We start from the raw sequence: 15,467 nt of genomic DNA on the forward strand, positions 1-15,467 counted from the left end.
GGGGTCGGGCGGGGCGGGGAATGGGGCGCAGTGAGGCTGGGAGCCGGTCCTGAGCTCGTCCTGCGCAGGGGTAGCCGGGCCCAGGGGGCGCCTGAGCTGGAGGCGGAAGCGTGAAGTCGGGACTGAGTGGGCGAAGAGAACCTGGGCTGAGGTGAGGCCCAGAAGCGATAATGGAGGAGAGAAGGAGCTAGCCCCCGAAGGAGTGTTGGGGTGGACACACCTGGGACGGGACCCATTTTCAAAATGTCAGGCTTTTGCATTTTGTCCAATTTCTTTTCACTTGGTTTCTCTTTCGTGGGCAGGCCAAGTCTTCCCCGAACTCCACCTCATTGCCCGATTCTCTCAGGCCCAGGTGGGGCCCAGATTCTTTGTCCAGCCCCGGGCCCCTGCCCTTGTGGCTGCTCCTTTTTTTTTTTTTTTTTTTTTTTGAGATGGAGTCTTGCTCTGTACCCCAGGTTGAAGTGCAGTGGCGCGATCTCGGCTCACTGCAAGCTCCGCCTCCCGGGTTCACACCATTCTCCTGCCTCAGCCTCCTGTAGTTCAGAGTAACTGGGACTATAGGCGGCCGCCACCACGCCAGGTTATTTTTTTGTATTTTTAGTAGAGACGGGGTTTCACCGTGTTAACCAGGATGGTCTCGATCTCCTGACCTCGTGATCCGCCCGCCTTGTCCTCCCAAAGTGCTGGGATTACAGGCGTTAGCCACCGCGCCCGGACTTTTTTTTTTTAATAAGCTTTTAATTAGAAATGCCGTCACAAAGTGAAGATGCCAGACCACTTGATCGACTGCGCAATGTCTTTACGCCTCTTAGCCCCTTTTATTTAAAAAAAAAAAAAAACCCTAAGTACAATGTTTGTTCTTCCCAACTGCTCCTAGTGCCTAAATGTGGGTACATTAAGGAATCTTAAGGGCAAAGAGGGTGGGGTGGAGGGGACAGAAAACCTGTGATCCTTGGTGCAACTCCAAGAATGAAATGACACTTGATGCTTACATTTTCTTAGCAGACATGACCACTTACCACCAAGAAGGGCAGATGCAGCTGCCCCGAGCTGATGCCATTCGTTCACGTCTCATCGATACTTTCTCATCCAGCATTTGCAAGGCTTGAGCCAAGCTGTGCCGTGGCACACTATCAGGGAGTTACTCGGTCAACAGCCTATTTCTTCACTAATTTAAATTTAAGACTCCTATGCACATCCTCTACATTTAAGAGTGGAAAATTGCCGGGCGCGGTGGGTCAAGCCTGTAATCCCAGCACTTTGGGAGGCCGAGACGGGCGGATCACGAGGTCAGGAGATCGAGACCAGCCTGGCTAACACGGTGAAACCCCGTCTCTACTAAAAAAAATACAAAAAACTAGCCGGGCGAGGTGGTGGGCGCCTGTAGTCCCAGCTACTCGGGAGGCTGAGGCATGAGAATGGCGTAGACCCGGGAGGCGGAGCTTGCAGTGGGGTGAGATCCGGCCACTGCATTCCAGCCTAGGCGACAGAGCTAGACTCCGTCTCAAAAAAAAAGAAAAAAAAAAAAATGGAAAATTCTGGGGAGGTCGGTTTAGTTGCTGGTTTACCAAACTTGATAAATCAAGGGCTTGTAAATAAAACTGAGGAGATAGAATCCATGTCTTTCACTTTTAGGCCTAGGATAGCCACTAGCCATGGGTGATTCGGAAAAGTTTCTGTCAAAGACACTTAAGACTTTGTGAACCTGTTGCTTTTGTGGGCATGGACAGTGTTGATCATAAGCAGTACATTTTCTCTCACTCCAAACAGAATTCTTAGTTGCTGTGAGAAGAGAAGGACCAGCAGTAAGGCATTAGGGGGACCCGTTATCTGACCAATATCCCTGCCCCCAACCCTACCTGCTCTATTTTCTTTGTCTTTATCCACTATCCCTTTTTAATTTTTGTTGTAGATCCTTCCTGCCAGAAGAAACTTACGTTGGGAGGTCAACACCAGCTAGTGCACTTCTCTATAAAGCCTCAATGTATAGGACGGATTTCACATGCCCAGAGGCTGTTGAGCAGGCTTCATGTGCGCTGCAGTCAGAGGCCAGCTCTTTCTTTGTGGGCCGAATGGGTCCTTGAGTGTATCCTTTCACATCACTCATTTTTGTCCTGGCTGTTGATGATCTGCCTAATGACTTATTTTTTGCTCCCCAAACTCCATTTTCTCATTCTCACCGCTTATGTTATTACCCTTATTATTTCAGCTGCATAAATCAGAAAGAACTCCACTCTATACGTTTCCTTAAGAGACAACAGGTCCTCTCTTCAAAAACTTCATCATCTTCCTGATCTTTTTGAATACGATCGTATTGATGGTTGAAATAGGTGAGAACTGACATTGTATGAAAGAGGAAGTGAGGCGAGGCACGACAGCTCACACGTGTAATCCTAGCTAGCACTTTGGGAGGCGGAGGCGGGCAGATTGCTGGAGCTCAGGAGTTCAAGACCAGCCTGGGCAACATGGTGAAACCCTGTCTCTACTAAAAATTTACAAAAAATTAGCCGGGCGTGGTGGCATGGCCTGTAGTCCCACCTACTCAAGACTTGTCTGAGTCAGGATAATCCCTTCACCCCAGGAGGCGGAGGTTTCAGTGAGCGGAGATAATGCCACTGCATTCCAGCCTGGGCGACAGAGTACAACTCTGTCTCAAGAAAAAAAAAAAAAAAAGGAAAAGGAAGTGGGTAGGAATAATTTTTTTTTCTAAATTGATCATTTTACATTTTTGAATGTCATTTGAATTGTGACATTTATATTAAGGACAATTATATTAAAAGCCTCCTAGAGTAGGATTTATACAACTGCTAAAATGTAGAAATATTGGCTGGGCACGGTAGCTCACACCTGTAATCTCAGCACTTTGTGAGGACGAGGTGGTTGGGTAACTTGAGGTCAGGAGTTCAAGACCAGCCTGGTCAACATGGCGAAACCCCATCTCTACTAAAAATTCAAAAAATTAGCTGGGTGTGGTGGCAGGCAACTGTAATCCCAGCTACTCAGGAGGCTGAGGCAGGAGAACACTTGATCCTGGGAGGCGGAGGTTGCAGTGAGCTGAAATCACGCCACTGCACCCCATCTCAAAAAAAAAAAAAAAGAAATATTAATATTTGGAGAGCTTTCAAGAGTATACTAGATACGGAGCATCTAGACACATAAAACTAGCTGTAATATGTAGCAATGTAACAAATCCACAAGGAATTGAACTTAGGAAGACCACTTTTATTTCTGCTGTGAGTTTAGCCTGACATTTGTTTGAATTAATGTTTTCTGTTAAAGATACTGGTGCCTATCGGTGAACGATCTAACATTTACATTTCTTTTTTTTTTTTTTGAGACGGAGTCTTGCTCTGTTGCCCAGGCTGGAGTGCAGTGGCGTGATCTCAGCTCACTGCAAGGTCCGCCTCCTGGGTTCATGCCATTCTTCTGCCTCAGCCTCCCTAGTAGCTGGGACTACAGGCACCTGCCACCACACCCAGCTAATTTTTTGTATTTTTTAGTACAGACGGGGTTTCTTTTTTTTTTTTCTTTTTTTCTGAGACGGAGTCTGGCTCTGTCGCCCAGGCTGGGGTACAGTGGCCAGATCTCAACTCACTGCAAGCTCCGCCTCCCGGGTTTACGCCATTCTCCTGCCTCAGCCTCCCGAGTAGCTGGAACTACAGGGCCCCCCACCTCGCCCGGCTAGTTTTTTTTGTATTTTTTAGTAGAGATGGGGTTTCACCATGTTAGCCAGGATGGTCTCGATTTCCTGACCTCGTGATCCGCCGTCTCGGCCTCCCAAAGTGCTGGGATTACAGGCTTGAGCCACCGCGCCCGGCCAGAGACGGGGTTTCACTGTGTTAGTTAGCATGGTCTCAATCTTCTGACCTCGTGATCCGTCCGCCTCGGCCTCCCAGAGTGCTGGGATTACAGACGTGAGCCACCGCACCCGGCCTAACATTTACATTTTTACAAGTATATTTAGAAGATTATTTAAGTACAAATAAGAAAGCTCACAAAGTATGAAAAGATAGGTACTACTAAGATATTAGCTGAGCCAAAAAAAATTACTTAAAAGGAAATGATTCTTAAACCAATAATAAATTATATGAAAATTATTCAAAACATAAGGATGTCTGCAAAATCAGTGAGCTCATTTGTTGATAATCTCAAACTGCTCAGAAATGATGAAAGGACAGTAGAACTACTCATTTGTATCATTTTCACTCTTGTGGGGAAGTCTCCCACTTTATTTTTTAGAGGCAGAGTCTCATTTTGTTGCTTAGGTTGGAGTGCAGTGGTGTGATCATGGCTCCTTGCAGCCTCGCCCCTCAGGGCTCAATTGATCCTTCCACCTCAGCCTTCTGAGTAGCTTGGAGTACAGGTGCGTGCCACTACACCAGGCTAATTATGTTGATTTTTTTTTTTTTTTTTTTGTAGAGACAGGATCTCACTATGTTGCATGGGCTGGTCATGATCTCCTGGGCTCAAAAGATCCTCATGCCTCAGCCTCCCAAAGTGCTGGGATTACAGGCATGAGTCACCACGTCCAGCCTAGGGGGAATATTTAAGAGAAGGGCATAGTTACGAAGCTCTTGGCTGTTTATGTCACATAGATATTTTCCTCAACAGAAATGTCCAGTGCCTGTAGCCAGTTCAGAACTCTGCCTCTAGGTCCAAATCCCCTACAAGTTTATCTCTGGGGCCCAGGCATGGTGGTTCATGCCTGTAATCCCAGCACTTTGGGAGGCTGAGGCAGGAGGATCGCTTGAGCTCAGGAGTTTGAGACCAGCCTGGCTAATGTGGAGAAACCTCATCTCTACAAAAAATACAAAAATTAGCTAGGCATGGTGACACATGCCTATAGTCCCAGCTACTCAGCAGGCTGAGGTGGGAGGATCGCTTGAGCCTGGGAGGCGGAGGTTGCAGTGAGCCATCGTGCAACTGAACTCCAGCCTAGGTGACAAAGTGATACCCTGTCTCAAAAAAAATAAGATAGTCCTTTAGTGTAGTGAGGTCCAAGATATTTAAATATACAACAACAATTGATGTCACTGACCCAGTACAGTATACTATATACTTTGAGGTGTTTTATTTCTTCCTCATAATGTTGAAGATTCTGAACTAAGTCACTTATAATTGCCTTTTATTGTATGATTGCTGCCATGTATTTGCCTTGTATGGCTAGGATTATAGTCCTAAACCTTGGAATGAAGTAAATAATAGTAAATATACAGGATTCCCTAGATCAGTGGTCCCCAGCCTTTTTGGCATCAGGGACTGGTTTCTTGGAAGACAGTTTTTCCATGGATGGGGTAGGAGGGATGATTTCAGGATGAAGCTGTTCCCCCTCAGATCATCAGGCATTAGATTCTTCTAAGGGTCACGCACATGCAGTTCACAATAGGGCTTGCACTCCTGTGAGAATTAAATGCCGCAACTGATCTGACAGGAGATGGAGCTCAGGCAGTAATGCTCACTCACCCACCACTCACTTCCTGCTGCATGGCCGAGTTCCTAACAGACCATGGACTGGTACCAGTCAGTAGCCTGGGGCTTGGGACCCCTGCCCTAGATCTAATAGACAAATCAAAATAGAATAGCACTAACCATTCTATTTGGTAAAACTGTTAACTGAATATGCAACATGATCACAGTGCCAGAGGATAAGTAGATTGCCAGACTGGAAATTACCTGTCAAGCTCATGGAAATTTTATCTTATTAAGCTTATTCTTGTGGTAGAGAGGGAGGAGGGATTTTGCAAAGGGAAATGATTTGTGATTAACAGATTTCTTTGAACAGACTAATTCATTTGATAAACATTAAGACTTTTTTTAGGCTTAGAATTTTTTTTTCCAGATCTTAAAGTGATCTAAACTGTTAGGGCTTTAAAAAATCTACTTCCACAGCTGGATATTGGTAATTCTGTTTTGTACTTTAAGCATCAATTGGCGTATTTTTAAAATCTCATATTTTGTTTCTAAATAATGAGAAAGAAAAAAAGATTTGACTCATTTGCAAGCCTTTGTCAGAAAATAACACATCGCAAGTGTAGACAATCCTTGCTTAAAATTAAAAACTGAGTGTATTGGGAGGCTGAGGTGGAAGGATCACTTGAGCCCAGGAGATTGAGGCTGCGGTGAGCTATGATCTCACCAGTGCACTACAGCCAGGTTGACAGAGCAAGACCCTGTCTCAAAAATAAAATAAAACCTAAGTATAATATCATTACAATTTTTTCCCAAAGGTGGGCATATTCCTGAAGGTGACCATTTTTAACATTGACTTTTAAAGTCCTAGAGATGGCTTGATGTGCTATATAAAGTTTTTGGTCAAATGAATGGAATATATAGAATCTGATGAGGATCATCTTGAGATTAAACTTGCAGAATTATCATTCTTTTTTTGTATTTCTGTTTGTTTTTTTGAGACGGAGTCTTGCTCTCTCTCCCAGGCTGGAGTACGGTGGTGCAATCTCCGCTCACTGCAAGCTCCACCACCCCCGGGTTCACGCCATTCTCCTGCCACAGCCTCCCGAGTAGCTGGGACTACAGGCGCCTGCCACCATGCCTTGCTAAGTTTTTATATTTTTAGTAGAGACTTCGTGATCTGCCTGCCTCGGCCTCCCAAAGTACTGGGATTATAGGCATAAGCCACCACGCCGGGCCAGAATTATCATTTTTAATGCTCTCTGTGAAATTGTATTTCTGGCTGGGCGTGTGGCTCACGCCTGTAATCCCAACAATTTGGGAGGCCTAGTCCTGCGGATCACTTGAGGTCGGGAGTTCAAGACCAACCTGGCCAACATGGTGAAACCCCATCTCTACTAAAAATACAAGAATCAGTGGGTATCATGATGTGCACCTATGGTCCCAGTTTCTCAGGAGGCTGAGGCAGGAGAATCGCTTGAATCCAGGAGGCGGAGTCTGTAGTGAGCCGAGATAACAGCTGGGCAACAGAGTGAGTGAGAATCCATTTCAAAAGAAAAAAAGAAATTATGTTTCAACATCAGTGTTCCTTGCTTCATGATAGATATAACTGGCCAAAACATTACTAAAAATATTAAAACTGTGTAAATGTCAAAATCTACATATCAGTTTTTTGTTACAGTGTACTATTCTCACCTATAATATTGGACTCCTTGATACCAATGTGAATTTACCTGGTATTCTGTGAGGTGACCTACTGTTGTTTTTCTAGAGTAGGGAGTAGAAATAGATGACTGTTCATGGTGAACTTTACCCTGTAAAGCAGAATTATATATTTGCCTGACTTGCTTGATCCAATGGCTACTCTCTGTCACCCTGAGAAGAATATTCAAGCATAGATGTTCACTGCTGCTTCACTACACTGGCTAAGATTCCTGGGTAGACTTCACTGGGCTCCTGGTCTCTATTTCCATTAAGACTCCTTTGCCTTGCTATAGCAGCCTGAAAAATTCCAAGAATTTTAGAAAGTTGTTTTTCATCTTCAGAGAGGACACATTACTTGATGTAGAGTGGAGGCAGTCACTTTTGCATATTCTGTGCTGCTGAGGCAATTTCTGCTATTCGTTCCTCTGACCTTCCTTGGGTTCGTTTAGCTTCTATGAAAGTATTCCTTTTTCCAGAGAGTAAAAGTGCTACTGCCTCTGTAATTTGGACTTCCCTACTTAAACTATTTTAAGGTACTTAAAACTATCTTCTGCTTCACAAGAGCCTTATTTTACTTCATTTCTTTCTTTGGGTTCCTGTTTTGCAAGGGCAAAAACTGAATAAAAATGATAGCATTCTATTTTCCAGCCACAAATGTGGTTCTCAGCTCTTTCTAATTATATAATCCCATGTTCCTGAGAGCTAGAAGTTATTAAGTGAAAAAATTTTGTATATTATTGAATCTAAGCTGTCATCAATGGTGAAATTCACTATTTACCACTAAGAAATAAAAATCATGCCCAATTAAACTGGGACACATCGCTGGTTGTAAAATGCATCCTTACTTTGGGAGGCCCAGGCGGGCAGATCACGAAGTGCAGAGATGGAGACCATCCTGGCCAACGTGGTGAAACCCCGTCTCTACCAAAAATACAAAAATTAGCTGCGCATGGTGGCGCATGCCTGTAGTCCCAGCTACTCGGGAGGCTGAGGCAGGAGAATCGCTTGAACTGGGAGGCGGAGGTTGCAGTGAGCTGAGATTGCGCCACTGCACTCCAGCCTGGCAACAGAGTGAGACTCCATCTCAAAAAAAAAAAAAAAAAAAAAAAAAAAGCATTCTAATTTCATATATGTTAAAATGTGAAAAATTGTCCATCTTAGAGAAACGTGGGAGAAAGGAAAATTTATGGAAGAATCACAGAGCCTAAATAAGCATAGGTGCTGGGTGCAGTGGTTCATGCCTACAACTCCAGCACTTTGAGAGACCAAGGTGGGAGGATCACTGGAGCCCAGGAGTTTGAGGCTAACCTGGGCAGCATAGGGAGACCCCATCTCTACAAGTAATGTAAAGAAAAAATTAGCTAGGCATGGTGACATGTGTCTGTGGTTCCAGTTACCCAGAGGCCTTTGAGCCCGGAAGATCGAGGCTTCAATGAACCGTAATTATGCCACTGCACTCCTCCAGCCTGGGTGACAGAGTGAGACTCTGTCTCAAAACAAGCATAGGAATAAGTATAACATAACTCCATTGGTTTTTAGAAGGGGCCAACCTCTGTAAAATTCTAGGGATGATTGAAGTATGACTCTGTTCTTTTTGTCTGGATCCAGTTCAGCATCAGGATGACTTTAAAGCCAGAGCACCACAATGTTGATTTTTATTTAGCTCTTAAGCCTATTTTAATATCAGTGTTTTTTTTTTCCTAGAACATGGCATACATCCATTAATTATATAAAAGAGATGAAGGAGGTTGAAAGACAAAGGCAATGAATTAAGGAATAGCAATTAGTAAATAATAGGGTTCTAGAGAGGAAGTATGCATTCAATTTGCTTTGCAGAACAAACCAATTTTAGACAGGGAAGAAAGGAAAAGTTTTCAAAGGAAGCTAACAGAACCAGGTGATTTATTGTTATAATTCGATATTCCCCAATGATTCTGGCTTGTTTCTACATTCGTTATAAAGTACTTCAGATCTCATGGCCCTGTATTTTCATTCTGTTCTCAAGACCCATTGTTTTCTTGTGAACTTTGGAACTGAGATAACAGTGCAGTAGATGGGGGTGGGGGGTTGGAGGTAGGGGTAATTAAAGAGAGTATTCTCTTAGTGGCTGTGTGACCCCCACAGTGGATAGGAAGTGACTTGTAGCTGGGGAGACATAATTATATCAACAGATTAGTTGTGGCTATATTTTATGGTCAATTCTGTCCTTCCCTGTATTTCACAGGTTGAAGCAACAATGTTAAGAAGAGAAACTCAAAGAAAAATGGAACAGTAGTGGGCAAAACTGTGGTTTATTAAGTGTGATCATTCTCCATCATTCGGTTTCCAGCTTCCTTAACTTTTATTCCTCCTTTGCTCTATCCTCACAGAATTGCTGGAATCCACAAATACCAAACTATGGCCATTGAAGCTGACCTTGGAGGTGGCAACTTTGTTTATCTTGTTTATTTTCTTCCTGGAGATCCTTCTTAAGTGGCTATCCAACTTTTCCCTTTTCTGGAAGAGTGGCTGGAATGTCTTTGACTTTGTTGTTACCATGTTGGTAAGGATAGAGATCCTGAGGGTTCCTTTAGTGGGATGAAGAATGTGCCTAGGTGAATCAAAAGGACAAGAAAAGTTAACATAGTAATAGGAAGAAACAAAAATTTACTTCCTTCTTTTGATTTTTTTTACCTAAAACTAAACATCAGTCATTGCAGGAGTTGTTGGTATTGGGAGCAAGGTAGATCACAACGTCAACGCCAACAAGAACATCTGCCTGTTACTGAGCACTTATTAAGTGCCAGGCACTATTTTAAGTGTTTTCCTTACATTACCTCATTTATGCTCCACGACAACCCAATTAAATAACCATGAATTTATCCCCCTTTTTATATCTGAACAAGTTGAAGTACAGTGTTTAAGCAACTTAGTATAAAAAGGCTGAATAGGAGACAATTCTCAGAGAATGCTGTTCAAGGGATAATGCCCAGGGAACAATGAAGAGGATGAGATGAAGAAGGTGCAACTGTGCCTGCGTGCCTTGGGGTGTATTTTACTCATAATCTGTGTGTTTTCCACAGTCCCTGCTTCCCGAGGTTGTGGTATTGGTAGGGGTAACAGGCCAATTGGTGTGGCTTCAGCTTCTGAGGATCTGCCGGGTGCTGAGGTCTCTCAAACTCCTTGCACAATTCCGTCAAATTCGAGTTATTATTTTGGTCCTGGTCAGGGCCCTCAAGGTGATTTGACTGTTGCAAGCTAAAGCAGGGGGCAAGGTAGATAAATATGAGGACTTAACACAGAATATGAAACAAATCGGCCAGGCACAGTGGCTCACGCCTGTAATCCCAGCATTTTGGGAGGCCGAGGGGGACAGATCATGAGGTCAGGAGTTCAAGACCAGCCTGACCAAAGTGGTGAAACCTGGTCTCTACTAAAAATACAAAAAAAAAAAAAAATTAGCCAGGTGTGGTGCTGTGTGCCTGTAATCCCAGCTACTCAGGAGGCTGAGGCAGGAGAATTGCTTGACCCTGGGAGGCAGAGGTTGCAGTGAGTGGAGACTGCACCACTCCACTCTAGCCTAGGCGACAGAGTGAGACTCCGTCTAAAAAAAAAAAAGAATATGAAACAAATCTTGGTGGGTCAAAGAAGGCAATGAAACATCCTGTGATATGTTACTGGATGAGAAGGGGCTGGGGACAGGTGCCATGGTTCAGAGATGACTGGGTTCAGGAGTGCAAGGGAGGGTTTGGTGGGGGATTGCCAGGTGGCCTTGACTGGGCTGTTGGTGATTAGCCTAGTTTGGCCCACGTCTGACTTGAGGTTATGGCCTCTAGAGCATGACCTTCCTCTTGATGTTGCTGCTTATCTTCGTCTACATTTTTGTTGTGACTGGTGTCTACCTCTTCCCAGAGTATACCCCTTCACCTCGTCAGGACCTGGAGTACCATGTGTTCTTCTTGTAAGCAGAGCTGGCGAACAGCTGGGTGAGGGGAAAAAATTTGGCTAAGAGACCAGTAAGCTTGTCCAAAGTATAGTAATATAAAAAGTACAGTCTATTCCAAGAAACTGAAATAGAACACAATAGGGAGAGGGAAAGAGAAAGCAAAAGAATAGTGAGTGGTTTTAGCTCTGATCTTGAGAGTAGGGCAGCTAGTTCCATGTTTATTCTGGGTTTTGCAAATTCAAACCACACTGTCATCAGGCATCTTTTTTGTTTTTGTTTTGTTTTGTTTTGTTTTTGAGACGGAGTCTCGCTCTGTTGCCCCAGGCTGGAGTGCAGTGGCCGGATCCTGGCTCACTGCAAGCTCTGCCTCCCGGGTTCATGCTATTCTCCTGCCTCAGCCTCCTGAGTAGCTGGGACTACAGGCGCCCACCACCTTGCCCGGCTAGTTTTTTTTTTTGTATTTTTTAGTAGAGACGGGGTTTCACCGTGTTAGCCAGGATGGTCTTGATCTCCTGACCTCGTGATCCGCCCGTCTCGGCCTCCCAAAGTGCTGGGATTACAGGCTTGAGCCACTGCGCCCGGCCAGGCATCTTTAAATAGCAGTACACTCCAGTGGTTAAGCTTGGTTTCTGTGACTCAGTTACCTCTTTTGAAAAATGGGGGCCAGGCATGGTGTCTCACGCCTGTAATCCCAGCACTTTGAGAAGCCAAGGCGGGTGGATCACCTGAGGTCAGGAGCTCAAGATCAGCCTGACCAGCATGGTGAAACCCTGTCTCTACTAAAAATACAAAAATTAGCCAGGCGTGGTGGTGGGCACCTGTAATCTCAGCTATTCGGGAGGCTGAGACAGGAGAATTGCTTGAATATGGGAGGCGGAGGTTGCATTGAGCCGAGATTGAGCCAATGCACTCCATCCTGGGCTACAAAGAGTGAAATTCTGTTTCAAAAAAAAAAGAAAAGGCGGTGGGGGAGAATAATAGCAGTGCTATTTCATAAGAGTGTGGGGATAAATGTGGTAATGCATTTAAGCCCTTAGCACAGTATGTAACACATTATAAGTGATCAATGAATGTTACTGTGATTCCCAAATATGATTGCTGGTTTTATCCCAATCTCTACGTATTACACGTGCACGTGCCTATTGCTGGTCTCTGTCTAGAAAACACTAATCAATGCTCACTTTGGCAGCGCATGTACTAAAATTGGAACGATATAGAGAATATTAGCATGGCCCTTGTGCAAGGATGACACACAAATTTATGAAATGTTACATATTTTTTAAATATTAGCAAAACCCGACTAATCTGTTTTCTAGAAGAGAATCAACTTGAATTTAGAGTAGATAATCCTGTTTATGAATTAGAATTCAATCTTGTCAACTGTCAGGACTCTGTTAGACTCTAACAGATAGTTTTGTAAGAGTATTGAGTTAGGAAAATCCTAGAATTTATCCTATACAAGCTCTGATGTTTTCAATAAATTGTGTATGGGGGACTAGAAGGAAAGGAAGTAAAATTTAGGTACCTTCCCGGAAACGTTTTACTTTTTTAGCAATTTTTAACTATTATTAATTTTATAATCTGTATATTTCGTTATTTAGGATCACATATATTTATGTAACATGCCCATTTACCTGCATATCATTTCATACCAGCAAACTAATAGGAATAATTTTGTGAATTATCTTCTATTTTGCTAAATTTGCTAATTTTGCTAAATTTTGCTAAATTTGCGAGTGATCTTCTATTAAGTGGAGTCCATAGAGCAGTGGAGAATAAAATTAGAAAAAACGGCCAGGCATGGTGGCTCATACCTGTAATCCCAGCACTTTGGGAGGCCGAGGCAGGCAGACAGATCACTTGAGGTCAGGAGTTCAAGACCAGCCTGGCCAACGTGGTGAAACCCTGTCTCTGCTAAAAATACGAAAATTAGCTGGGCATGGTGGCGCATGCCTGTAATCCTGACTACTTGGGAGGCTGAGGCGAGAGAATCACTTGAGCCTGGGGGTCAGAGGTTGAAGTGAGCTGAGATTGCGCCACTCTAGCCTGGATGATAAAGTAAGACTCTGTCTTAAAAAAAAAAAAAAAAAAAAGGAAAAACTATCTAGTTGGTGATTCATTCATCTTTGAAAATTCAGTCAATACCTATTTATTGAGTATTTGTTATACCCCAGGACTAATGGAATAGTGAGAGGTAGTCATAGCTTATTCATGATAAAGGAGAATTTAGGCTGGGTGTGGTGGCTCACGCCTATAATCCTAGCATTTTGGGAGGCTGAGACTGGCAGATCACCTTAGGTCAGGAGTTCAAGACCAGCCTGGCCAACATAACAAAACTCCATCTCTACTAAAACTACACAAATTAGCTGGGCATGGTGGTGCTTGCCTGTAATTCCAGCTACTTGGGGGACTGAGACAGGAGAATTTCTTGAACCCAGCAAGTAGAGGTTGCAGTGAGCTGAGATCACGCCACTGCACTCCAGCCTGGACAACAGAGCGAGACTCCGTCTCAAAATAAATAAATAGGCTGGGCGCAGTGGCTCATGCCTGTAATACCAGCATTTTGGAAAACTGAGGTGGGTAGATCACTTGAGCTCAGGAGTTCAAGACTAACCTAGGCAATGTGGCAAAATTCTGCCTCTGCAAACAAAAATCAGCTGGATGTGGTGGTGTGCTCTTGTGGTCCCAGCTACTTAGGAGGCTGAGGTGGGAGGATTGCTTGAGCCTGGGAGGCTGAGGCTGTGATGAGCCGTGATTGTGCCACTGCTCTGCAGCCTGGGTGACAGAGCAAGACCCTGTCTCAAAAAAACAAACAAAAAACTATAAAGAACAAATAATTATTGAATACTTAGTAGGTGCTTGGGATGTATCAATGAACAAAATAGACAATAATGCCTGTTTCATGGAACTTACATATTAGTAGTGGCAAAGAGATAATAAGCAGTGAACATATTAAATAGATTAATATGTTAAAATATGATAAGCATTAAGGGAAAATTAAAAGTAGAATAGGTTAAGGGAGATTGGGAGTAGAAAGTGGGATTGCAGATGTGTTGTAGTGTTTTTGTTTGTTTTGTTTTGAGACAGAGTCTTGCTCTGTCGCTAGGCTGAGGTCTGATGCTTGCAGATCTTGAGAAACAGGTCACAACCTTCAACCTTCCTAGGGTATAGCGTTCTTCTGCATATATTTTTCAATAAGCTAGGTTTCTAGGTGCACCACCATGCCAGACTAAGTACATGTTTTTTTTTTTTTTGTATTTTAATATTAGAGATGGTTTTATGTTGCTCAGGCTGGTCTTAAACTCTGACTCAGGCATCCATCCAGCCTCGGCCTCCCAAAGTGTGACAGATTTGGTAGGCCCATCTGCCCAGCCACAGATGTGATTTATAGTTTTAAACAGGAGTAGTCAGGAGTGACCTCAGTGAAAAGGTAACAGGCAAAGACTTAGAAGGAGGTAAAGGGGATCACCATGGGTATCTATAAGAAAGAGAGTGTTAATAGGCAGGGCAGAAACAGCTGAGTGCAAGGTCCTAAGCTGGAAGCATGTGGTGTGTTTGAGAGCAGCAGGGAGGCCATTGTGAATGGTAGAGTGAGCAGGGGGAAGAGTGTGCACAGAATGAAGTCAGAGAGATAATGGTGACAGATCCTGCCTGCTTTAGGGTTGGGAATTGCCATTGTAGGGACACTGTGAGAATGGAGAAGCAGAACAGAGAAGGTGACATGAGGTGACTTACATTTTAAAGTTACTCTGTGGTTACTGTGTTGGTGAGAAAAGAAGAACAAAGGGAAGGAGCAGAGATCAGTTGGGAATGCTGCCTAGGCAAAGAAATGACAGCTTAGGCCAGAGTGGTAGCAGTGGGTTGTGAAAAGGTTGTGGCTGAGAGGTAGAGTCAACCCAGGATTTCTTGCGATGGACTGGATGGTGGGGAAGAGAAGAGTTAAGGATGATACGAATGATTTGAGTTTAGGAATTTTCGGGACAGGATTTGGGAATTAGTTTGAAAACCTCATTTATACTTATGCCAGCTTTGGGAGCAGCCCAGGGGCCGGTCAGAATCAGCAGGCAGACTAGTCATGTCTTGTAAATGTTGCGATATAAGAACACACCTTTCCAGTTCAAGAGGCGCATTCAGCAAGGGAAAGTTTGGACTTACCAGAGTCAATCTGGAAGTAGAGTCCTGAGTTATATGAACACACTCAGAGGATTTAAAAGAACGTCTGCATCAAAACCAGAAGAGACCAGTAAAAGAGGAATACTACAGTCTTTATCCTCCTGTCTCTTCCACGTACTCTTTGCCTATTCTTCATCTTCCGAGATCCAGGTTGCGCTCCTGGATCTGTGGTGAGCCAGAACTATAATCAATGAGTTTTCCGTTTGGATTCAGACTCAGCTTGCCGGGTGTCAGATTAACCGGAACTCGCCAGTTT

The 15,467-nt window shown here is 43.9% G+C and overlaps 1 protein-coding gene and 1 non-coding gene across 2 annotated transcripts; both read left to right on the forward strand.

Annotated features, from left to right (window-relative positions):
* Positions 1-6: 6 nt before the first annotated feature.
* Positions 7-11,296, forward strand: LOC101024220 (cation channel sperm-associated protein 2-like). Its single transcript, XM_031668770.1, has 6 exons — positions 7-151; positions 1,913-2,086; positions 2,262-2,330; positions 9,483-9,655; positions 10,176-10,331; positions 11,005-11,296. Exons 3-6 carry the CDS (start codon positions 2,318-2,320, stop codon positions 11,080-11,082), a joined length of 420 nt encoding a protein of 139 aa, XP_031524630.1. The 5' UTR covers positions 7-151; positions 1,913-2,086; positions 2,262-2,317; the 3' UTR covers positions 11,083-11,296.
* Positions 11,297-12,213: 917 nt separating this feature from the next.
* LOC116275986 lies at positions 12,214-12,318 on the forward strand. Its single transcript, XR_004185452.1, has one exon. It is a non-coding gene; the product is annotated as a U6 spliceosomal RNA (small nuclear RNA).
* Positions 12,319-15,467: the final 3,149 nt, after the last annotated feature.

Source organism: Papio anubis, chromosome 7 (assembly GCF_008728515.1).
Source record: "Papio anubis isolate 15944 chromosome 7, Panubis1.0, whole genome shotgun sequence".
Classification (NCBI taxonomy): Eukaryota; Metazoa; Chordata; class Mammalia; order Primates; family Cercopithecidae; genus Papio; species Papio anubis.